Source organism: Cyphellophora attinorum, assembly GCF_001299255.1.
Source record: "Cyphellophora attinorum strain CBS 131958 chromosome Unknown Contig40, whole genome shotgun sequence".
Classification (NCBI taxonomy): Eukaryota; Fungi; Ascomycota; class Eurotiomycetes; order Chaetothyriales; family Cyphellophoraceae; genus Cyphellophora; species Cyphellophora attinorum.
Window position 1 is genome coordinate 69,626 of NW_017253268.1, and position 21,268 is coordinate 90,893.

At 54.3% G+C, this 21,268-nt stretch overlaps 11 protein-coding genes across 11 annotated transcripts; 7 read left to right on the forward strand and 4 right to left on the reverse strand.

The window, feature by feature from the left end:
* Positions 1 to 130: 130 nt before the first annotated feature.
* AB675_11679 (uncharacterized protein) lies at positions 131 to 3,066 on the reverse strand (the record flags this gene model as incomplete). The annotated part of the gene is made up of 4 exons (XM_018140546.1): positions 131 to 202; positions 253 to 1,185; positions 1,281 to 2,948; positions 2,995 to 3,066. The coding sequence occupies 4 exons, from the start codon at positions 3,064 to 3,066 to the stop codon at positions 131 to 133; spliced, it is 2,745 nt and encodes a 914-aa protein (XP_017995378.1).
* A 1,176-nt stretch (positions 3,067 to 4,242) lies between these two features.
* AB675_11680 (RNA-dependent RNA polymerase 1) lies at positions 4,243 to 8,814 on the forward strand (the record flags this gene model as incomplete). Its single annotated transcript, XM_018140548.1, has 1 exon — positions 4,243 to 8,814. One exon carries the CDS (start codon positions 4,243 to 4,245, stop codon positions 8,812 to 8,814), a length of 4,572 nt encoding a protein of 1,523 aa, XP_017995358.1.
* A 471-nt stretch (positions 8,815 to 9,285) lies between these two features.
* Positions 9,286 to 9,882, reverse strand: AB675_11681 (60S ribosomal protein L21-A; the record flags this gene model as incomplete). The annotated part of the gene is made up of 3 exons (XM_018140549.1): positions 9,286 to 9,670; positions 9,729 to 9,779; positions 9,842 to 9,882. The coding sequence occupies 3 exons, from the start codon at positions 9,880 to 9,882 to the stop codon at positions 9,286 to 9,288; spliced, it is 477 nt and encodes a 158-aa protein (XP_017995393.1).
* A 277-nt stretch (positions 9,883 to 10,159) lies between these two features.
* Positions 10,160 to 10,940, forward strand: AB675_11682 (40S ribosomal protein S9; the record flags this gene model as incomplete). Its single annotated transcript, XM_018140550.1, has 4 exons — positions 10,160 to 10,205; positions 10,260 to 10,278; positions 10,358 to 10,456; positions 10,517 to 10,940. The coding sequence occupies 4 exons, from the start codon at positions 10,160 to 10,162 to the stop codon at positions 10,938 to 10,940; spliced, it is 588 nt and encodes a 195-aa protein (XP_017995381.1).
* A 540-nt stretch (positions 10,941 to 11,480) lies between these two features.
* On the forward strand, positions 11,481 to 11,969 carry AB675_11683 (uncharacterized protein; the record flags this gene model as incomplete). Its single annotated transcript, XM_018140551.1, has 2 exons — positions 11,481 to 11,510; positions 11,562 to 11,969. 2 exons carry the CDS (start codon positions 11,481 to 11,483, stop codon positions 11,967 to 11,969), a joined length of 438 nt encoding a protein of 145 aa, XP_017995400.1.
* Positions 11,970 to 12,509: 540 nt separating this feature from the next.
* AB675_11684 (uncharacterized protein) lies at positions 12,510 to 12,852 on the forward strand (the record flags this gene model as incomplete). Its single annotated transcript, XM_018140552.1, has 2 exons — positions 12,510 to 12,536; positions 12,589 to 12,852. The coding sequence occupies 2 exons, from the start codon at positions 12,510 to 12,512 to the stop codon at positions 12,850 to 12,852; spliced, it is 291 nt and encodes a 96-aa protein (XP_017995348.1).
* A 663-nt stretch (positions 12,853 to 13,515) lies between these two features.
* On the forward strand, positions 13,516 to 13,980 carry AB675_11685 (uncharacterized protein; the record flags this gene model as incomplete). The annotated part of the gene is made up of 2 exons (XM_018140553.1): positions 13,516 to 13,545; positions 13,603 to 13,980. The coding sequence occupies 2 exons, from the start codon at positions 13,516 to 13,518 to the stop codon at positions 13,978 to 13,980; spliced, it is 408 nt and encodes a 135-aa protein (XP_017995424.1).
* A 522-nt stretch (positions 13,981 to 14,502) lies between these two features.
* AB675_11686 (Kinetochore protein Sos7) lies at positions 14,503 to 15,465 on the forward strand (the record flags this gene model as incomplete). Its single annotated transcript, XM_018140554.1, has 1 exon — positions 14,503 to 15,465. The coding sequence occupies one exon, from the start codon at positions 14,503 to 14,505 to the stop codon at positions 15,463 to 15,465; it is 963 nt and encodes a 320-aa protein (XP_017995375.1).
* An 871-nt stretch (positions 15,466 to 16,336) lies between these two features.
* AB675_11687 (uncharacterized protein) lies at positions 16,337 to 17,494 on the reverse strand (the record flags this gene model as incomplete). The annotated part of the gene is made up of 1 exon (XM_018140555.1): positions 16,337 to 17,494. One exon carries the CDS (start codon positions 17,492 to 17,494, stop codon positions 16,337 to 16,339), a length of 1,158 nt encoding a protein of 385 aa, XP_017995363.1.
* Positions 17,495 to 17,826: 332 nt separating this feature from the next.
* On the forward strand, positions 17,827 to 19,035 carry AB675_11688 (putative mitochondrial carrier; the record flags this gene model as incomplete). The annotated part of the gene is made up of 3 exons (XM_018140556.1): positions 17,827 to 17,996; positions 18,046 to 18,558; positions 18,606 to 19,035. The coding sequence occupies 3 exons, from the start codon at positions 17,827 to 17,829 to the stop codon at positions 19,033 to 19,035; spliced, it is 1,113 nt and encodes a 370-aa protein (XP_017995357.1).
* A 388-nt stretch (positions 19,036 to 19,423) lies between these two features.
* Positions 19,424 to 21,130, reverse strand: AB675_11689 (Cocaine esterase; the record flags this gene model as incomplete). The annotated part of the gene is made up of 1 exon (XM_018140557.1): positions 19,424 to 21,130. The coding sequence occupies one exon, from the start codon at positions 21,128 to 21,130 to the stop codon at positions 19,424 to 19,426; it is 1,707 nt and encodes a 568-aa protein (XP_017995390.1).
* Between the last annotated feature and the right edge of the window lie 138 nt (positions 21,131 to 21,268).

Sequence of the window (21,268 nt, forward strand, 5' to 3'; positions counted from 1 at the left end):
ATTACTCATCCGCAGGTGGCACGAGGTCAGTCTCTATTTTCCTCACCAAGGCCACTGAACGGTGCGCAGCACAAGTCATTCGCCCACGTCGTGTCCGGCAAAACCCATCAGCCAGGCATCCGACCAGGTATTACTGACCCAACTCAACGATCTCGTCCTGGAAATAGTCTGTGTCATCCTCAGAATTGACGATCCCGCTCAGCTGCGTCGGTTGAAGGTTGGTGCTGCAGCATGCTGCATAGAACGTCTTACCAGCACAGCCGAAGTGTGCCGTCGATTGCTCAGAGCAGGCTTGCTTAAGGGAGTCTTACTCATCCCAAGCATACCACCGCCCGCGCCACGAAGCAGCGCCTGGATGCCTTCCTCACGCTGCCTCGCCTCAGTCAGCGACTTCTCCGCCGCAGCGCATCGTTGCCGCCAATGCGAGGCTGATGCCTCCAGCTCTGCTGCACGCTGAGTCTGTTCTTCGAGCTCAGCTTCGCGATCGCCTAGTTCGCTGGCGAGCTGCTCATTGGCAGTGGTGGCCTCTGTGAGTTTCTCGTTCAAATCGCCGGACTTCTCCTTCTCCTCAGACAATTCGGACTCGAGGCTTGATACGTTATTCGCGGTCTCTTTGTATTGCTGCTGAAGAGAAGCCATCGCCTGGTCCTTGGTGGCGAGGCTCTCGTTCAGTTTGTCGATATCAGCACTGCGCGAGGAGAGCTCAGATCGAAGTGTCTTGGTCTGCTCCTCGAGCTCTGACCTCTTAGTATCGAAATCGCGTTGCAAGCCCTGGACTTTGCGGTCGTGTTCTGTTTCCAAGTCTGCTTTGGCTTCTTCCATCTGCTCTCTGAGCCAGGTCGTCTGAGCCTCTAGAGCCGTGTTAGCCTGAGTCTGCGACTGAAGGAGCGATTCCAGTCTCAGCTGCTCATTTGCATGCTTTCGCTCAACGTGTTCGAGATCTGCAGCAGCATTGCGCTCGTTTTCTTCCATCAGCTGCTGACGTTCTAATTTCGCTGTTTCTAGGCTGACCTGCGCTTCTTTCGCTTGCTCGACTGCTTCCGCCAGCTGTTGTTCAAGGGCCAAATTTGACGACCTTAGTGTTTCCAAGTCTGCATCGCTTCCGGCTCGGTGCTGTTGCTCGGTCTGGAGTGCATCGTTCAATCTACGGTTTTCCGTTGTGGCGTCTGACAGGTTCTGCTCGAGCTAATGTCGTGCTCCTGCAAAGCGGCGATTTCTGCTTGGGCGGCTCGGAGAGGTCTTTCAACGTCATCGCAACGGGTTTGCAGATCTCTCGTTACCTGGTTGACGATGTCCTCCAGGAGGCTGCTGATACTGGCATTGGAGCGACCCAGCGAAGTCTCTAAACAGTCGCGCCAGTTGTTGGCCGTTACCGGATCGTCGAGGGGCGAATGAGGAATGTGCTGCTGAGCAATAAATGGCTGGTACGCACAAAACATGTCGGAGTCAGGGCGTGCTACTTGAGAGCATTGTTGGACCAGAACTTCAACCATTTGTGCAGGTAGTTGGATCTCGTTGGCGGATGCCTTGGTGAGGACTAGTGCAGAGAAATCGTTTCGCAGCTTCTGCCTGAGCATTTCCTCATAGTGAACGCAAGCGACAAGTCCGCAGCAATTCTCTGGCGAACCTGGCGTTGACCAGTCCAAAGCCCACCACTCCGGGAGGCCATGAATCGCCTGAACGATCTGCAGGAAGGCAGTCGTGAGCTGTGGCGCATATTCGTTCTCTCGCAATGTGTCCACAAAGGCAGACGCTTGCTTTATCATTTTGATTTTGTTGTTCGTCGTCGGTCGGTGGGGCCGGCATTGCTGAATGATGAACTGAACAAGTTCTTTGAGAAACGACTCAATCGAGATGTGAGGCTGCATCATTTGCAGAGGTTCGATGTATCTATCGATGACCTGCAGTATGACCCCAGGTCCACCGTTGTCCTCGATATGGCCCTCTGTGACCGCACGGATGACGATGCGAATGGCTTGCGCCAGCTCTGGAAGCAAGCTCTTGACGTCCGACAGTCCGAGGACAGAAAGACACGCCAGTTGCAGCCTGGGCCCCACTGTTGCTAACTTCTGCGCCAATTTACACATCACGCTGCTTGCCGTGGTGTTCCAGCGAAAGTCTGGCGAAACCATAGCGACGGTGAGCACGGACTTGGCAAGCATGATAGCTGTGCTGATGCCCTCAGCCTCCCAATAGCGCTCATCGCGGATAGCATTGAGCACTCGAGCCATGGCTTGGGAGACGGTGACCATGGCGTTGTCAGCTCGAAACAGGTGCGCGCATTTCTCGATCCATGCACGTAAGCTCGGGTTTATAGCTAGGCACGATCCAGCGGAACTTGCGTCTTGCCAGATGCTCTGCTGGTGGCGTTGTAGACGACTCGCTATGTAGGCAGCGTAGATGCCTTCGAGCTGGTCTTTCGAGCGACCTAAGTCGGACCATCGATGCACACAAGTGACTATCGTCTTGTCGCTTAAGTTCGAAAGAGTCTCCAGGGACGCTTCGGAGAGGAAGGTATACACTCTTTGGCGCCATGAAGTTATTGGCTCAGACTCATCTCCTATGAGGAGGGCTTCCAGCATGGCATAGTACGAAGTCGGTGGGGCCACGCCCGAGGGAAGTACGTGTAGCAGGCGAGACTGCTTCCATGGTGCGAATGGTCCCAGGTGTGACCCAGCTTCGGCGGTCGCGTTAGACGCTGCGGGTATCGTCGAAATATGCTCCAGCTGTTTGATGCACAGCGTCTCGAGGATGGCAGAATCCTCGCGAGCCACGATGTCGAAAAGTGCCTTGTTTGCGGACAACTGTAGAAGTACATAGATAGCCAGAGGATCCGTCGCTATGCGAGAAACGATGGTCTTCAGTAAAGGCTTGACCTGGCATGGCTTTGAGTCAGCCCATGTTTTCACAATAGTCGGTTCGCAGTGGTCAAGTATTCTGTGCAGCTTCTGTCGGCCGTTAACACAGTTACTCGCATCCAGGAATGCTATTCACAGACCACAAACGATGCTGGAAATGGCGCGCGAGAAGTGCTTCGACTTCCGATGTAAAGAGTTGCTCGTTCATCCTGGGAATTTTCAGTAGATATGTTAGAGAGCAATGATGGCCTTGGTGGAAGTCAGGAATATTGGGAAAGGGCCTGCAGCGGAGTTGGAGTGTTCTGTGTTCGCAAATCGTTACTGCAGCAACATCTATGTGCCATCGAGTCTCCAGCTGCTGTAGCGGCGAGCGGTATTTCCGTCACCCACTCCTTCCCAAGTGTCCCAAGTCGTGGGGACTACCATTTCAAGTGCTCGACAGAGCATGTCACGATAGCATCTCACCTCACTGCTTTCTATCATTGGAAGCCTTCATGATGATTCAAGCAGGAACTTCAATCACTGCACCCATGGTCACCCGAGATGATGACGGAATTTCCAAAGTCGCGCCTTCCCCACTTCGCGTACGCGACGTGATTCATCTAACCTGATCTGGAAGGGCTTGGCAATTTGGAACTTCTCCCACACAGGCAAGGTACGCTTCAACCATGTCAAGTTGCTCTGGGTTACCGGAGATCATGCCAGCACTGCGAGTAAGCAGTCTGGCGCGTGATGCTCCCTCGCGATGACTGTAATAGCACCTAGCCTCGTAGAAGGGCAGGGGTTGGCTCCCACTGAGAGCTATCAAGTTTGCTACCTCATGAGCTTGACAAACCAGGCTTATCTGATGACAGCTCTCATGGAAAAGTCACAAATATGCGATAGAGGTACTGTTGAAATCTCCCTTCACTCTGTTTTACTCGAGCGTGACTTCCTAGATCGGCTCCTGCCAGTAGTGAAGACAGCTTAGTGCCAAGACAGCTCCTGCTATAAAGCTTCCTTCCAGATTTCGCGACGCTCGCTCCCAACATCTGACATAGCTCCTTCCAGATACTCGCATAAGGACAGAGCCAGCGAGTACATCACCTTGTCTGAAAAAGTTGGCCAGGGAGGGCGCTGAAGAATCCGACAATTTTTCTCTACTCGAATCGGTGGGTTTGAGATGAGCCTCACTTGAGCGTCATTGAGTACGAGAGACTCGTCCTGAATCTTCTGGCTGGGGAGGACGCTGCGGGCCTGGGGTCGTTTTCGGACCTGCTCTGGCCACGGAACGAAGAGCTGCTCGCAGATTCAAACAGACCGGCGGTTGAATGCATCGCCATTATCACTCCTAAGTAAGACGACAGAGTACCTCCAGAGCGATTGACCAGAGCATTCCACGATGATGTCGTACCCTCGGTCCTCTCGACGAACGCCTCCTCCTTGGTCTCGAGGACAACATGCATCTGGTCGACAGAATGATGACTGGCGAAGCTGGGATGCCCTCAAAGTCATCGTCCACGATCTGCCAAACAATACCACAACTGTACTTGTCCACCGCCTGCTCAAGCAGTACGGCAACGTCTCGAGGATCTTGATCTTGGAAGATCGCCATGGAGGTCACCCGACCACGGCTGAGGTCTTCTTCAAGCCACCTCCTCATACTCCGCTCTGGGTCAAACCCCTGGACATCCGCACCAGCAATAATGATACGCATCAAGTCAGGATCACGTTGGCTGACAGCCAGCGCAGAAAGTACACAATGCCCGCCAACGATCGCGGCATAGAGTATCCTGAGGAAATCCTCCTGCAGGGATCAGCGTTAGGCTTTGGTGTTCTGGGCAAAAGCAATGAGGTGTTGGTCAAGCAAGTCGTATCAATGAACTCAGAATCTGTACCAGGATCTCCACCAGGTAGTGTGCATTTGACGCTCAACCTGAGGCGTCGGGAGATCTTCGTCAACTTTCCTATTCGTTTGGATTCGACCAACGGTGCCAGGACTCGACTCTACCGCTTCCCTGTCGCCTTCGATGACAAGTTCAAGATCTGGAGGCTTCACGACAAGAACAATAATGTTCAGTCGTACCTCATCCATTTGCGAAACCCCCCGTGGTTTTCTCGACGACTCGATACTGCCGTGGGATCGAGCCATGTGCCGGATGCGAAGAAATGGAACGAGGATGATCTCTGGACGCGACAGACTGACATCGTGCGGCACAAAAACCATTTCACCGATATCAACCAAACATCCATCTCTCTGAAGAAGGACCTGAATCGGATCGACGTAGCCCGCTGGAGGACTTTCAAGTTTGACATCGATGAATCTGAGGTCGACGGCGTCCGTGCCAAACTCTTTGACGAAGCGCTGAAGGACCACAACATTCGAGTTGGCACCGTGACATCTGACTACAACATCCGCGAAGAATTGAGTGGTGGTACCGCAGCTTACTGGGAAGACATCGAGTTCGATGGAGACGGGCTTGATCCGCTTGACGATGGTTGCACACTGCCATTTGAGCTCCGCTATCAGCTTGAAGTATGTCTGGCAAACGGCCGCCTGAGCGAATACGCCATCGACAAAGCCTTCCTTCGGAAACTCAAGTCCCTCAACACCACGAGAGCCCAGCAGATGCTGATTCACGTCGACAGCATTGGCGAGGAAATTCAGGATCCTATGTCGATCTTCGATGACATCCGTTTTCAGAGGCCAGTCCGCAATCGGCGACTGCCAGGACACTGCTACATGAGTTACAATGCAACTATTACGGCCACAGCTATCAAAATCAACACTCCGACCGTTGATGTGTCGAATCGCGTTGTCAGGAAGTACATGAGTTGTGCCGATCGCTTCTTGCGCGTCTCAATCGAAGACGATGAGTACCGCGGCCAGTCCAAGATCTACGCTGGCAGCAATGCTAAGATGAATCTCGTCATCGATCGTGTGCGACGAGCACTCACAAACGGTATCAGCATAGCCGGTCGCCACTATGAATTTCTTGCATACGGGAACTCCCAGCTACGTGACCGCGGAGCTTACTTTTTCGCAAGCACTCCTGAGTTGACTGCTGACATGATTCGAGCTGAGATGGGCGTCTTTGACAACGAGAGAATTGTTGCAAAAAGAGCCGCACGAATGGGTCAGTGCTTTTCTACCACGCGCCCAATACGCTGCAGCATCCCGCTCATCACCGAGAACGACCTGACCCCAGATATAGAAATCAATGGCCACAACTTCACAGATGGAGTAGGCAAGATTTCGAAGCTGGCGGCGACTCTTGTAGCAGACAATATGGATCTCCCGCCTGGAGAGGATCCGCCCTCGTGCTTCCAATTCCGTCTAGGCGGCTGCAAAGGTGTGCTCGCAATCGATCCATCGCTTCAGCGCGGGGAGGTCAGGTTGCGACGCAGTCAATTCAAGTTCCAGAGCAACTCGAAGGAGCTCGAGATCATTCGATGCTCACAATTCTGGCAGCCATTCCTCAACCGACAGATCATCATAGTACTGAGCAACTTGGGCGTGAAAGATCAAGTATTTCAGCTCATGCAGCAGGCAACCATCGACTCTCTCAACAACGCTATGAAAGATGATGAGGCTGCATTGCAAGCTCTCAGAACAAACGTCGACCCCAACGGAGCGACGCTGAGTATGTATGAACTAGTCTCGAGCGGCTTCCGTCGGGCCCAAGAACCTTTCGTCATGAGTTTAATGGGACTCTGGCGTGCATGGACGTTACTCGGTCTGAAAGAAAGAGCAAGAATTCCTGTCAAGGATGGCGCATTCATCTTGGGTGTTGTAGATGAAACGAACACTCTGCGTGGTCACTACGATCGGAAGCATGCCGGACAGGGACCGTTGATTGTGGACAGGGAGCAGGAAATTCGACAGCTTCCTCAGATCTTTCTTCAGATCAAGGATCCAATTACCAGGGTCAAAAAGGTCGTGGAAGGCATCTGTATTCTTGCCCGAAATCCTTCCCTGCATCAAGGCGACATCAGAGTCGTTCAAGCAGTCGATGTCAAGGCACTTCACCACCTGGTCGATGTCGTTGTGATGCCACAGAATGGGGACCGCGATCTGCCCAGCATGTGTTCCGGTGGTGATCTGGATGGTGACGATTACCTGGTCACATGGGATTCCGCCTTAATTCCAGAGGTCTGGAACGTGACGCCACATCATTACGAACCTCCTGCTCCGAAAATGGCCCAGGGCGAGATTACCACGAGGGATATCATCGACTTCTACGTTGACTACATCCAGAACGACAGTCTAGGTCGAATTGCACACGCTCATCTTGGCAATGCTGACTACTTCGACGATGGAATCTTCAGCGACCAGTGTCAGCAGCTGGTGCAACTTCATTCAGTTTCTGTCGACTATCCCAAGACTGGAGTACCAGCAAAGCTCCCGCTTCAGCTTGAGCCGACCGCTTGGCCACATTTCATGGAGAAGAGAGGCAGATGGCAGTATTCGAGGAAGATTTTGGGTCAGTTATACGACGCTGTGGAAAAGCTTGTGGCTGGCTTCGACCTCCGAGCTCGTGGTGTGCCCAAGTTCGATGCCCGAGTGCTTAACCTCGATCGGCCCGACCGGGATGTTTTCAATCAAGTACAAGCAATCAAACACGAATACGACATGGCAATGCGAAGAATCATGGCTCAGCACAAGATCAAGACTGAGTTCGAAATCTGGAGTACTTTCGTCATGTCGCACAGCAAGAAGTCCACAGACTACAAGTTCCACGAAGAAATTGGCCAGATCTCCAAGTCCTTGAAGGAGGAATTCCGCAAGGAGCTCGTGGATGCAGCAGGTGGTGATAGTTTCAGCACTCTCATGCCATTTGCCATTGCTGCATACCAATTCACTGCCGAGCAGGTCACCACCGCATTACAACAAGGCGAAAGCCTGAATGGTTCTGAGGTGGGCAAAGCAGGTCGTGACGATGAGGAGCAAGAGCCAGAGTTGCCAAAGGTGCCATTTTGCAGCTTCCCTTGGCTGCTTCAGGACGTTCTGTGCAAGATCGCCTCGTCTACACCGTTCGAGGAAGCTCAGCCTTCTGCTGTGAGCGCCAGAAAGGAGGGCCAGAAGCCTGCTACCGGAGACGATTCCAATGAGGCAACCAACTCGCGCATGCAACCGGCTCCCAGGCGCGATTCCATGTCCCATGCGCACAATGCTGAACTCAGAAGACCCTCCGACAGATCCAACCATTCGTCTTCAGACCCAGATCCATTCGCCAAGTTGGACCCTCTGAGCCGCAGGAACAGCCATCGCACGGGTAGCACTTCCTCCTCTGATCGAGTGAAAAAGGGGACCAGCATCAAAGGCGAAAATGGAGTTGCGAAGTTGTCAAAAATGGTGCCTGGGACGGATCAGGAAGCCTTCGATGTTGAAAAGGGTACACCAAAAGCTATTCATACGCCTAAGAGACGTGCTAGTGGGACAGCTGGCGTCATTGATCTGCTGGGAAGTCCGTCCTCAGCAGAGAAGAGACCCGTGTTCAAGAGCGATATCTTCAAGTCCCCTCTGAGGGCCATCAAGACTCCGTCATCGCCAGCCGATTGGAAAGAGTATGCGCGCAATGGGTCATCAACTCCATATGGTAAGGTCACTAAAGAGTCCAGCCTCAGTGCCGATGACCCATACTCGACGCCTCGGCCCTTGAAGACTGATGGCCTCAAACCAACCAGCGGTAACATCTACAACACACAGGACTACGGGCGGAAGGACGTGGCTCGCGATCGACCGAGCTCAAGTGGGTCCGAAGCCTACTCTTCTGGGCAGAATTCTCAGCATGACGAATCGTCTGGAGTCAGTCCTGTGGACGGAGGCTTTTCTCTCGCGGCGGCATTCGAGACTGTTGCTGCTTCGTCGACTAAGAGGCCATCTGTCGCATCACGTCCAGCTCGGTTGATGGGCGATCCGGCTAATATGACTGACGAGGAAAAGGCTGCCATTCTCGCGGAGGACTTTGACTGATGAAGGGATGGTTGTGCGCGTCGACGAGGCGAGAGCGAGACAAGGCGTGAAGGGCAAGCGGAAGTGCACGGAGAGTCGCATCTTTCGCTAGCGGTTCCAGAAGTTCGGGCTTCCTGTGGCCGTATGGGCCTCTTCATAACAGCATTATCTAGCACGATTGAACATTGATATCAGAAAATGACTTTGATCTCGTCATAGTCACAAGCAATTTCATAGATTGTTGTGAATGTCTCTCGTTCTGCTGAAATCAATTTGCTGTCTTTGTAAGCTTTTTGGTATTTGCACTTGTCTCCGCTTGGAAGTCGACCTCGTGCCGTGCTCGTGCAGTGTCTCTCAGGCATGCCATAGCTAGGTAAACATGCCTAAGTCCCATGGGATTCGATAGACATGCGATGATGCATACCATGCTTGCTCAAACCAGCGATCCTCGCACTTCACCATAACTGCCCCATGACTCTTTCCACGCCTCATCTAGATATGCGTATCATAAGCCTGCGGCGCCAAACTCTCGACATCCTTAATCTCAACCGTCCTCGCCTCCCTCGGCATAACCGGCAATCTCTTCAACTGCACTGTCTCTCCCGCCGCCTTGGCCTCCTTTCTCCGCTTCGCGTTGTTCTTGACTCGTGAGATGAACTCCTCGCGCGAGCGAGAGTGGTTGATATGTTCGAGGCGAACGTTGATGCGCTTCTCGAGATAGCGGTTGCCGACCTTCTTGTAGACGATAACGCCGACCGCGGACTTGGTGACATTGTAGACGACGCCGGTTTTGCCGTGGTAGACCTTGTGGGCCATGCCTTTTTGCTGCGCGCCGTTGTTCTTAATGTCGACTATGTCCCCGACTTTGTAGGTCTTCCTGCACGATTATAGTCAGAACGCCGGTGTACTTAGTGTTACGTTGGTCTGCTGCTTACATGAACGTGCTGAGCTTGATCATACCCTTCTTTCGGAAGTCGCGAGAGAACCTGTTGTCGCTGTTAGCCTCTTTTCTTTGATCCGGCTCGAGGTGAGCGTTGTGTGAACGTACGCATAGCGCGTGCCCGCGCGGAGACCGGCGGCGTGACCCATCTTGCCGGTTGTGTGGTTGACTGATACCGGATGGGAATAGGAGGAGTGGTATTTGTCGGTGTCGAGCAAGAAGTGTCGTTGGCGTTGAATTCAAATGGCCGCAGTCGAATTCCGTGCGGTGAATCTTGGCGGCCCTGAGGGCTTCTACGGTCAACCGTAGTGGAGATCTTTCGCCAAGATTTTGATTTCTTCCACACCAAGAATCAACCTCGTGCCATCTCTGCACTGCTCATCGACAACCTGCGACACCCTTGATTGCGCTTGAAGTTCAGCAATCATGGCCCCTCGCTCGTACTCAAAGACCTACAAGGTCCCTCGTCGACGTAAGTGACATGCGATCGCATATCTGCAGCGATGAAGCGCTAACAACATCATAGCATTCGAGTCGGCTCGTCTGTACGTACAAACCTGAGGCCACTGAGCAGCAGCTTGTCTCTGCCTCATGTCCAGAGTTATCATCTAACATCCTTCGCAGCGACTCCGAACTCAAGCTCGTCGGCGAATATGGTCTGCGCAACAAGCGTGAGGTCTGGCGTGTCCAGTTGACCCTCTCCAAGATCCGTCGTGCTGCTCGGTATGCGACACCCCAAACAGCCAGTAAAAGGTCAAAAGTCATACTAACAAAGAGCGCCAGTCAACTTCTTACCCTCGACGAAAAAGACCCCAAACGTCTCTTCGAAGGCAACGCCCTCATCCGCCGTCTCGTCCGTGTCGGTGTCCTCGACGAGTCCCGCATGAAGCTCGATTACGTGCTCGCCCTCAAGATCGAAGACTTCTTGGAGCGTCGTCTGCAGACCTGTGTCTACAAGTTGGGCTTGGCCAAGTCGATCCACCACGCTCGTGTCCTCATCAAGCAGCGTCACATCCGTGTTGGCAAGCAGATTGTCAATGTGCCGAGTTTCATCGTTCGGTTGGATAGTCAGAAGCACATCGATTTCGCGCTGACGAGTCCGTTTGGTGGTGGTCGGCCGGGACGTGTTAGGAGGAAGAAGGCGAAGGCGGCGGAGAGTAAGGGTGATGGTGGGGATGATGAGGAGGGCGGTGAGGACGAGGAGTAGAGTGGTCTATGACTTTGTCTCCAAGTTCGTCATCGCCATCGTTGTCGAAGCAATAGCGTTGTCAAAGGCACCATCACTGCTCAAGCACGTCGAAGCACGACCAAACAGCAACCGGCTAAGAATGCAGAGAGCAGGGGTGTCCGATCGGTCATCGGCTCGTAGGTTGAAGTCCAAAGCGCTTCACGTGGTCGAGGGCGACTTCCAAAAGTACGACAGGTCTACTACTGTAAGCCGGGTCACAGCATCACATCGCCACAGCCAGATGTAGACGATACTTCATTGTCACACAGTGCGCTCTATGCGAAGTAAGAAAATGATATCCATGGAACCATTAATTCACTCGCCTAATCACTCGGACCGTCACTTGACCTTCGCTGGCCGGCGACTGGAGCAACCTGTCACCTTCTCTTCGTTTGTTGCCCTGATCCGCCCCTCTCATAAATGAACAACTTGTCTTGCTTCCCCGACAACGAATTCCTGTGCTCACCACGATCATCTACAGTTTCGCGGTCAGCGATAGAGTCTTTGGTCGACGAGACCATGCCTGACAACATCTCTGCGCCGCCGTCGGTACGTAAGCAAAGAATGTTCGCAGCAGTCCAAGCTAACACTACCCTTTAGGTCAAATTGACACCGAGACTCGCCTGCATGCCCGTCGAGATCCTCGAGAACATCCTCGTCCTCACCATCCCGGAACAAGTCACCATCACGCTAAAGCATCGACGTTCAATGGCGTACCAGACGTACGGTATGAAATGGTACGACTTGCCCATCTGGCAATTTCAGAACTGGCCGAACTGGGTCACTAGCTACTGGATCAAAGATCTGTCAGCCTGGAAGTGCACCGACTCCAGCCTTCTTCTCGTTTCAAGACGTATCCGCCAGACTGCGTTGAAGATATTCTTCCAGCACGTCGAGTTCGAGTACTTCACCAGGGGAAAAGCTCAGACGTTAGAATTTGGGGATGACATGGTCAAGACAGAGATCCGGGAGCATCTTGAGAAGATGTTTGCGGGAGAGAACGTCTAGCTGCTTACCAAGGAACGTTCAGCTTGAAGAGTGCCACGAACAGGTGGTCCTGCCTTGAGACCAGCGCCGCTCAGGATCAAGTCAGGTAGTCTAAGGTCGGCCTGCTGGATTGGATCGCCGCATAGCGTCTTAGCCCTCAACGCTTTTGCAGGCGAGGAGTTCGTGGGACTAGCCACGGCTGGTCGACCAGTCTCCAGACCGCATAGTCAGTTGACATCAAAGCCGAAGTCATGCTATTATCGTACGGTAATCGGTCAGAGGTTGAATAGATCAGGAATCTCTGTCATCGTTCGTCGCGTATCTTAGCCTCACATGCCCTGAGATCGAGCGAGTGAAGCATCCAGTTCCATATCTCCACACCAAAAGTTGAAGGCAGGCAGCTTTACACGGTCACGGTCACCTGCCATAGCAGGTATAATCAACGACCTTTCGTGCGTTGCTTCTTGTCAACTTGGCCTTTCTCATCGACCACACTCGATCCATGGCCTTATCTTCCTCCAAACTTTCGCGGCGCTCAACCTGAGCCAAGTCTTCACAACCATGTCTCATGTCTCTACGCCTCCGTGGGTAAGTGCACACATATTGTTCGTCCGGGTGCCAAACTAACTTTCTCTGCAAGGTCAAGCCTGAGCCCAAGCTCGACTGCATGCCGCCTGAGATAATCGAGAAAATCCTTGGCTTCGCTATTCCACCTGAACTCACCATCACGGCGACGTATCAACGTACTGTGCGACGTTGCAAAGGCGCTGGGTTGTGCACGCGCGACTGGCGACAAAGCCGCCCGTTCGTGTGGGACGCCATCGATTACGCCGATAGAAGAATGAGGTGGAGGTGGTCTGCCTCCTCGTCTCGAAGAATGTTTGTCAGATTGCGTCGAGAATAATCTCAAGACGGCTCTACATGGTGTTCGACGAGAGTTACAGTGGCGACCCGTCGGCAATATCTGAACTCACAGACAACATGATCAAGACCAAGGTTCGGGATCATTTCAGGATGGTCTTCAGGAAGCTCATCTGTCATCGACGAGTCTACCGACTCTCTGGGGGCCGGCGATCGAAGCGGCAGAAGATGTGCTGACCTTACTATCTCGAGCAAATCGTCTCACAGCGACGTGTCCGTGTTTTGCTCGAGCGAGGACAGCCGACGGAATGGCTACTGCTGGTGCCCACTTTCCACACCGTGCATTTAAATCGAAGCTGAAGCTGAAGTCATGCTGTTGCTGTCAATTGTGTCTGTCGGCGTTAGTACCTGCTGCTATCCTGGATCCGTGTGAGTGAATCTTGCCTTACACCTTCATCACAGTTAGTCAGAGGCAGGGACCTTCACACCTTCACCTACCGGCTAGGAGCGAGCCAGCCGGGCAGTGCGCCTGTCACGGCAGAGTTACATGTCTCTCTGTTGCCCCAGCATCTGTCGGGCTTAGCTCTCCATCAAATACTCATCCTCGGCTCTAGTCAGCTTCATCCTGCTTGACGACCACACGCACTTGTGCGCCTTGCATGCTTTTGCGCGCTCGCGTCCCTAACTTGTCCAAGTGTACTAAACCATGCCTCAAAACATTCCCAAACCCTCGTGGGTATGTAAAGAGCGACTGTTTGTTCGTGCCTGGGCCCTGAGATTAACACTCGTATAGGTCAAACTCGAGCCCAAACTCGACTGTATGCCGCCCGAGATACTCGACAAGATCCTCAGTCTCGCCATCCCAGAACGTGTAAACATTGCGGCAACACATCTATCAGAGCACGACTGGCAACAACACCGTCCATTCGAGTGGCGCGCCTGGCATCAGCACCATGGGTTGTGTGGTGCCTGGATTAATGACTGCCATTCATCCGGCATCCTCCTCATCTCGAAGAGTATCCGTCGCGCAGCACTCAAGATATTTCGAAAACGCGTCGATTTTGATTTCATTGCCAAGTCGGGTTCTAGATTATCGTATCACTCGAACGGCGTTATCAAGACCAAGGTTCGGCGTCATTTCGAAAGTATCTTTGCGGGGGCGGACGGATAGCTGGATACTCACGGAGAGAAAAACAGCTTGGACAATGTCGCAACGCAAGACCAGCACTGCCTGAATCAAGAGAGTCTGTCGTGTTCCGGGCGGAGGAAACCATCTCACAGCGTCTTTTCTGTGGCGGTGCTTAGGGAGCACATACGCGAAGGTACCTACTACTGATCCGACCAGTCTCCAGATCGTGCAGTTCAAGTCATGCCGCAGCACGGCGAAGAAAGCTAGAGAAGGGGCCATTGAGAGCCCTGAAAGTCGACAGGCTGGGAGGTTACACCTGGCAGTATCGTGGCGTTTGATACCAGTTCAGATACTGTAATTTACCAAGCTTCCCCAGATCAAGCAATCCGCTTCTGTGTACATTTGTCCCGATGCAGTAATTTGACAACCACAACCCCATGACGCGCACTCCGCACCACGAAAGTTCGCAGCATCTACAAATCCTTGACCGCAGGAATATCGCATGAGACTTATGCCACCACGAGCAAAATCGACCGCCGGAAGCACATACATCGTGCCGCCAACATGACCACAACCACAACCACAACTCTCACGGCAGACGCAACCGCTTTGCACGCCCGCCTTACCACCCTTCAGAAAACCCACCCGCTCTCAATTCTAAATCTCGCCGAACCCCTCCTCGAAGCCACCACCAATACCTCACAGATAAATCCACAAACAATCGCGCACGACTTCTCAACCAGTACAGCCTCCAACAATAATGCCGCAACAGCGCCAGAACCGAATGCTGCAGCACTAACGCCCTCCTCCCTAACCCTCGACCTCCAGCACTACCGCGACCTCTTCTCCAAACTGCGCTTCAGCTACCTCGAGCAAGTCACCAAGGAGAAGTATCTACGCTCGATCGTCGGCGATCCGCCACTGTTGGTCACGCCGAAGGACAATGCTGCGCTTGAGGCGAAGCTTAAGGTGATGAAGGAGGAGTTGCAGGCGAAGAAAGCGGAAACGGATGCGTTAGTTGTTGCGCTCGAGGACGCAGCCAGGGCACTCGCGGTCAAGTACGAGTCCGGTCGTGCTGGAATTGAGGTGGTGGGAACGCTACCTACTAAAGTCGAGCAACTGCAGAGGGAGGTCGAGGCACTACGAGAAGAAGTCGCGCAAAAGCAGAACGCACTCGCTGGTACCAGCGACTCTGCCACATCATCACCCTCCAACGCTGTAAATCCGCGATACCTACAATCCACTGACGCGACCCGCGCCGCCCTCGCCGACCAAACCCAACGAATCTCTCAGATAGACAAGGAAATCGCCGACCTCGAACGCCGCCTCCCCTCCAAGATCCGCGAGTGCGAACGCGCTGAGCGCGAGCTCGAAGATTTGGATCGTCGGAAGGAGGAAGTCACGCGGCAGGCGAAGGAGGTTCAGCGGATCAGGGAGGAGGGAGGACGAGATTTCGTGGGCGAGCGAGGCCGCTGGCTTAGGGCGCAAGAAGGCGTGCTTAAGGGCGTTTTGGGCGTTGAGGCTTGAGGCTTGATGGGCTGTGGCAGAAGCGAGGTAGAGGGAGTCTTGGATGTGTGTGAAGTACTTCTTAGTGAGCCAGGATTCTTCAGCAAGGCGTTGTCGTATCGGCTGGGTCTCAGGAAACTGTGTGAGCAGGGGTGTCGGATCTTGGGTGTGAAGTTGCAAGCTCGCCATGCAATTGTAGCATATTGCGCCCGACTGCGGTGGGCAAAGTTCCATCTTCCAATCACATCTACACCCCGGAATTAGGTCAGGCAGACACATGGGCTTGGGATTATGGCATGCCACGTCACAACAGCGACGTCCAGCATAGTCGGGCGCAAACTTAGGGCATATAATCAACGGTCCCATGATGCAACACTCATGCTTTCTCTGTTTTCCTCTATCACCGCTCTCACCACACACGATCGCACCACACACGATCCACACACCCAAAAGCCACATCAGCACGCCCAACGATGTCGAGCGCAAACGACGAGAACACCCCGCCTGAAGGCTACGTCGTGCATGACCAGACCGCAGGGCCTGACGGGCAAGGCTCGGGGCCAGACGACCTGGGCGACGAGAGGCTGAGCGCCGCATCAATGGCATTGAGGAGGATCAGCCTTTGCAGGATAACACAAACTTACCGCTTACGTGAGTCTGCTGCCTTTTTACTTGCGGGGGCTTGGAAGGAAGAGATGCAAGGCTGACCGGTGGTGATAGCGAACAAGAGGAGAATGAGAATGGTGGTCGATCGTAGGGGGTTGCTCTGGGCCAAGGGGAGGGGATCTGGAGGCACTCGCCTGCTGTGACGGTTAAGTGGTAGGGAGACATTGAGGGGAGTGGTTGCCGACGAGTGTGCGGAGACTGATTGGTTGATGAATATGGTCATATCCTATGGCGTCAGTCGTCCCGTATTGTCCTCCTGAAAATCGTCAACATCATTATCGGCCGCGCCATCAAGAGACAAGACGTCCTTCCCAACGTCCCAGGCCCTCGTCTGACCGCGCTTGCTCCACCGCACATCGCGAGCGTCCTTCTCCTTGCCACTGTCTTCCCATTTGCGGATCTCTTCAGCACTGAATCCAGCTGCTCGCATTCTGTCGGCGTGGTTCTTCTCCCATGCTCGTCGGTCGCGTAAGGCATCTAATGCCAAGTCCCAATCATCGGTCTCTTCGACGTCTGGGTCCAGCCGGACGTCTGAAGCTGGGTCGTATTTGGTGGAGAAGTGGTCGTCGATGGTTGTTGAGTTTGTGGTGAGTTTGTGGGCGCCTCGGCCGCGGTAATGGACCGTTTTGTGGTGTGTGTCTGGGGGCTGCGGCCCGACGAGGTCGTCTAGAGGGTCTGAGGAGGACTCGCGATCGGCACCGTCGCGGTTGTCTCGTATACTTGTTGGATGGCGACGGCGGCGGTCGTCCCGGTCCGGGCTACGTGATCGTGATCCCGATCTCGACCTCCGTCGTTTGTGCTTGCGATGTGATGTGTGCTTGTCTTCATGGCCATGACTTTGTCGTTCATCGGCCGAGTGCTTGTCGCTCCCATGGCGCCTACTCCGGTTTCTTTCCTTCTCACCCGGCGGTGTCCTTGACCTTGACCTGGACACGCTTCTAGGATCGCGCCGCCTCTTCGGCGAAGACGAAAAGTCCCTGTCAAGTCTACCAGCGTCGCGGTCTCCTCTTCGTGTATGGCCATAATCGTCTGTCCTTCTACGCTTCGCATCTCTCCCAGAGTAGCCGCCGGGCCTAGTTCGACCATTAGACTCGTCCTTGGGCAGGCTCTCGTTCCGCTTCACTCCTCCATTTCGCAACCGCTCCACCCGTTCTCTGTCCTCCTTGCGGCGCAATGCGGTATTGTGCTGATCAGCGTCTCGTACCAGGTTCTTCAGGAAGCGAGTGTTGGGCTTCGGAGCGGCGCCCGTTGACCGCTTGGGCAGTAGCGCAGAAAGACCCTGGGAGGCGTACTTGGACGAGGCTGCTTTGGCTTCGTCCGCCAACAACTTTGCTACCGCGGCGTCGTCGCTGTAGTCGAAGACTCTGGCCGAGGAGAGCGGCATACTGATGCCCTATGCATCTGTCTCCAGCGGCTTCGTCTGGAATAGACGTGCAGTTAGAAAAAGGACTTACAGGCTATGTCACTGGTCGTGAATGCGCCGGATCGGACTAACTTGATGCCGCCGCTTAAGAAGTCTTGACCGAAGTATTGCCGTTAGATGTCATCGGCGTGAATTCACTGCGTCTTTGCGCTGATGCCTCTTACTTCATTCTCTTCTGCATTTTGTACAGTATTGCACATTCGCTTGGGTAATAATTGAGTGGTTGGAAGTCTGGGGAGCCTGGAGAGGAAAGAGCGCACTCACAGAACAATAGTTGAATTAACGCAACGTTGATGAGTTTTGCCGCGCCCCCAGCCGGCGTGCGGCAGCCACAAGGCAATGTCGACCTCGATGCCGTCGCACGGTCACAACAGATAGGGCAGCCGTCTTCCGGCGGTAAAGGCTCATCGACAGCGAAGAAGAAGCCAGAGGTGAAGCCATGGGCACATCTGCTAGCCGGCGGGTGAGTCCATTCTCAAACCCTCACACGTGCAGACCACTAACTCCTGCAGACTCGGCGGAATGACAGCAGCCCTCGTCACATCACCCATGGACGTCCTCCGCACCAGATTACAGTCCGATGTCTACCAAGCACAACTCCGCGCGTTGCAGGCGACGCAACCTCCGCTCCCTAAAACCACCCTTCTCAACCTCCCATCAGCCGCCTTCTTCCACCTACGGGACACTTGGAAGATAATGACAGACATCGCGCGAAGTGAAGGTGTCAGTGCACTTTACAAAGGTCTCGGCCCGAACCTAGTCGGTGTGGTACCAGCACGAGCAATAAATTTCTACGTCTACGGCAACGGCAAACGAATCCTTAACGAGCACATGAACCCTGAAGGCAAGGAGAATGTGTGGAGTGTCCACCTGCTAGCTGCTGTTGCTGCAGGCGTCGCAACCGGAACAGCGACCAACCCCATCTGGCTCATCAAGACACGATTGCAGCTAGACAAGAATCGAGCAAGCGACAACCCAACCCGAGGCAGACAATACAAGAACAGCTACGACTGCATAAGGCAGACGTTGCGCAATGAAGCGTCCGCGGCCTCTACAAAGGGCTCACAGCCAGCTATCTCGGCGTCACGGAATCAACACTCCAATGGGTTCTCTACGAGCGATTGAAGCTTTCCCTCGAACGCCGCGAAGCTCGTCGACTGGCCGACAAGAGTTACCAGTGTGGCTGGATCGACAGCGCGGAGGAGTTCGGTGGTAAAGCCATCGCTGCGGCGTTCGCAAAGGTCTTCGCTTCGGCACTCACATACCCTCACGAAGTCGTTCGAACGAGATTACGACAGGCGCCCACGATGGTTACTGAGACTGGAAAAGTGACGGCGAAGTACACTGGCTTGATTCAGTGCTTCAAGCTGATTGCGAAGGAAGAAGGGATCGCGGGGCTGTATGGAGGGATGACGCCGCATCTGTTGCGTGTGGCTCCGAGTGCGGGTATCATGTTTGGGATTTATGAGGTGACCCTACGATTTCTGGGCACGACCTCATAATGCCAAAGACGCATTTCGAGATTCGGAAATGATGGAATGTACAACAAGACGCACCACAGGGAGGACTCTGGTCGCATTTTCGCTCGGCGCTGGACAAACATGAGGACTTTTGCTTGAAGAAGATACCCAACTCCAGGAATGATGCATTGTGTGTGTATAGAAGTCGGAAGAGACCATGGATAACATCCTTGAGCTGAAAGCCCCCGAGGAAGACTCTGGACATCTGTGGAGGTCCGAAAGAGATCCAAGCCTTTATCTGAGCTTTGCATACGAGCTCAAACAATCAGAACAGATTGTCAACTTTCATTCACTCATTCATTCATTCATTCATTCCCCGCTATGTCTTCCGCTGGCACGCCCTGGCCGAAGCACGTATCTACGTGCCAACCTAGCAGACACCATTCGCACACCGCGCATCATAAACCGCCTCCCAAATCCCACACCGCGCGTCAACCTCCCCAATCACATCCCCCCCGACAACCTTGACCACCTGCCCATCGCCCCTGTCACTGTCACCATTCTCCGCCCGCGCGCCGCCACCGAGAACCGCCAGCTCCGGTAAACCCGGCAAGTCTCCTCCCCCTCCCGTAGCTGGCTCCCGCGCAAAATCCGCCCAGATCTTCCCGATCCCAGCGGACAGGTCCTTCTGCCATTGGGTGGCGGTGCCTTGGGGGAATGTCTCGAACACGACCGGCACCTCACTGGAATGCCACACGCCGGCGCGGGGAAATAATTCGAGGTTGGGAAAGCTGGCGTTGTAGTAGTATCTGTAAGTGGGGACGCCGACTTGTGCTGTTTCTCGGCCGACGATGGCGGCGGGGCATTGGAAGGTGCTGTCTGTGACTAGCGCTGCCACGCTGATGAATGGGTCCGTCGACACAGCCGTGTACGTCTCGTTCAGCGTTTGCACCAAAGAGCTGATCGCCGGGTTGTTGGTGGGGTTCGGGAAGGACGCGTTGATGTAAGCGTACAAGCTCGTGACGTCGATCGAGTATAGCCTTCCCTCTTCGGCGTTGCTGCCTATCAAGATCGGGACGCGCGCGAAGTCGTGCAGGTCTGCGGCTGTTGAGTCGAGGCGGTTTTGGCGCGGGTATTCAGCGAAGGTGACGTTGTCGGGAACAGGCGGCCATGTAGAGATGATGTTTCGCTCGATGGCGTCTTTGATCGTCGTAGCTGGTAAGGCACGCATGCATTCCAGATCGTCGCCTGCGGCGCCACAGCCTAAGGTCAAGGAAGCGTTCTTCCACCAGAACCCGAAATCTGGGATTGGGGATCGTAGGGATCCGGTGCCGGATTCGAGGATAGCGGCGCGGAAGGGGAGTGTACCGGCATCATTCGTGGGTGCTTGCGTGAGCAATGCATCAATACTCAATGCCCCCGCCGACTCGCCGAAGATAGTCACTTTGGTGGGATCGCCGCCGAATTGGGCGATGTTGCGCTGGACCCAGTCGAGGGCTAGACGCTGATCGAGGTAGCCGAGGTTCTGCTCGCCCTTGGGCAGGATACTCGCGCCGGGAAAGCCGAAGATGTTGGTGCGATAGTTGATCGTCACCACTATCACGTTGTTCTGAGCAGCGAGGTTGCTGCCATCATACGCAGGAGACCCGCCGTAGCCAAAGCGGAGGGAGCCGCCGTAGATCCAGAAGAGGACGGGTAGGGGCTCGTTGCTGTCCGACCAGTCATGCCACCCGTTGCTACCGGGTACTGCGGATGGCGGAGCAAACACATTGAGCGAAAGGCAGTCCTCACTTTCCTCCGGGGCGGGCGCGCCGTTAGGCGTATTGAAGAGGCGCATGATCCGGGCCCGGTAGGCTTCTGGGTAGGGAAATTCTTGGATGCATGCTGGACCGACGGTTGTGGCGGCGAGAGGTGTGGGCCACGGGGTTGCGGGTTGTGGAGGGGACCAACGGACTGGTTCGTCGGCGAACGGGATGCCCAGAAACTTCGTCACGGACACGTCTGGTGCGATGAGGAGTGGTTCGGTGACGCCAATGACGACGCCGCTATCGATGGTCACTGACGGGGATGATGCTGTTGGGTGTGCGGCAGTAAGTGGAGACAGCAGAGCTGCCACGAGGGCGAGGGCTGGAGACATGATAGCTGTTGCGAGGTTTGCGGAGGGCAATCTCGTTTTCACAGGAGGGCGATCCCCCAGGTACTTACTCTTATGTACACCGTCGCATCTTTGTTGTTCTCGTATTGCTCACCTCAAAGTCGATGATGCGTTCCTGAC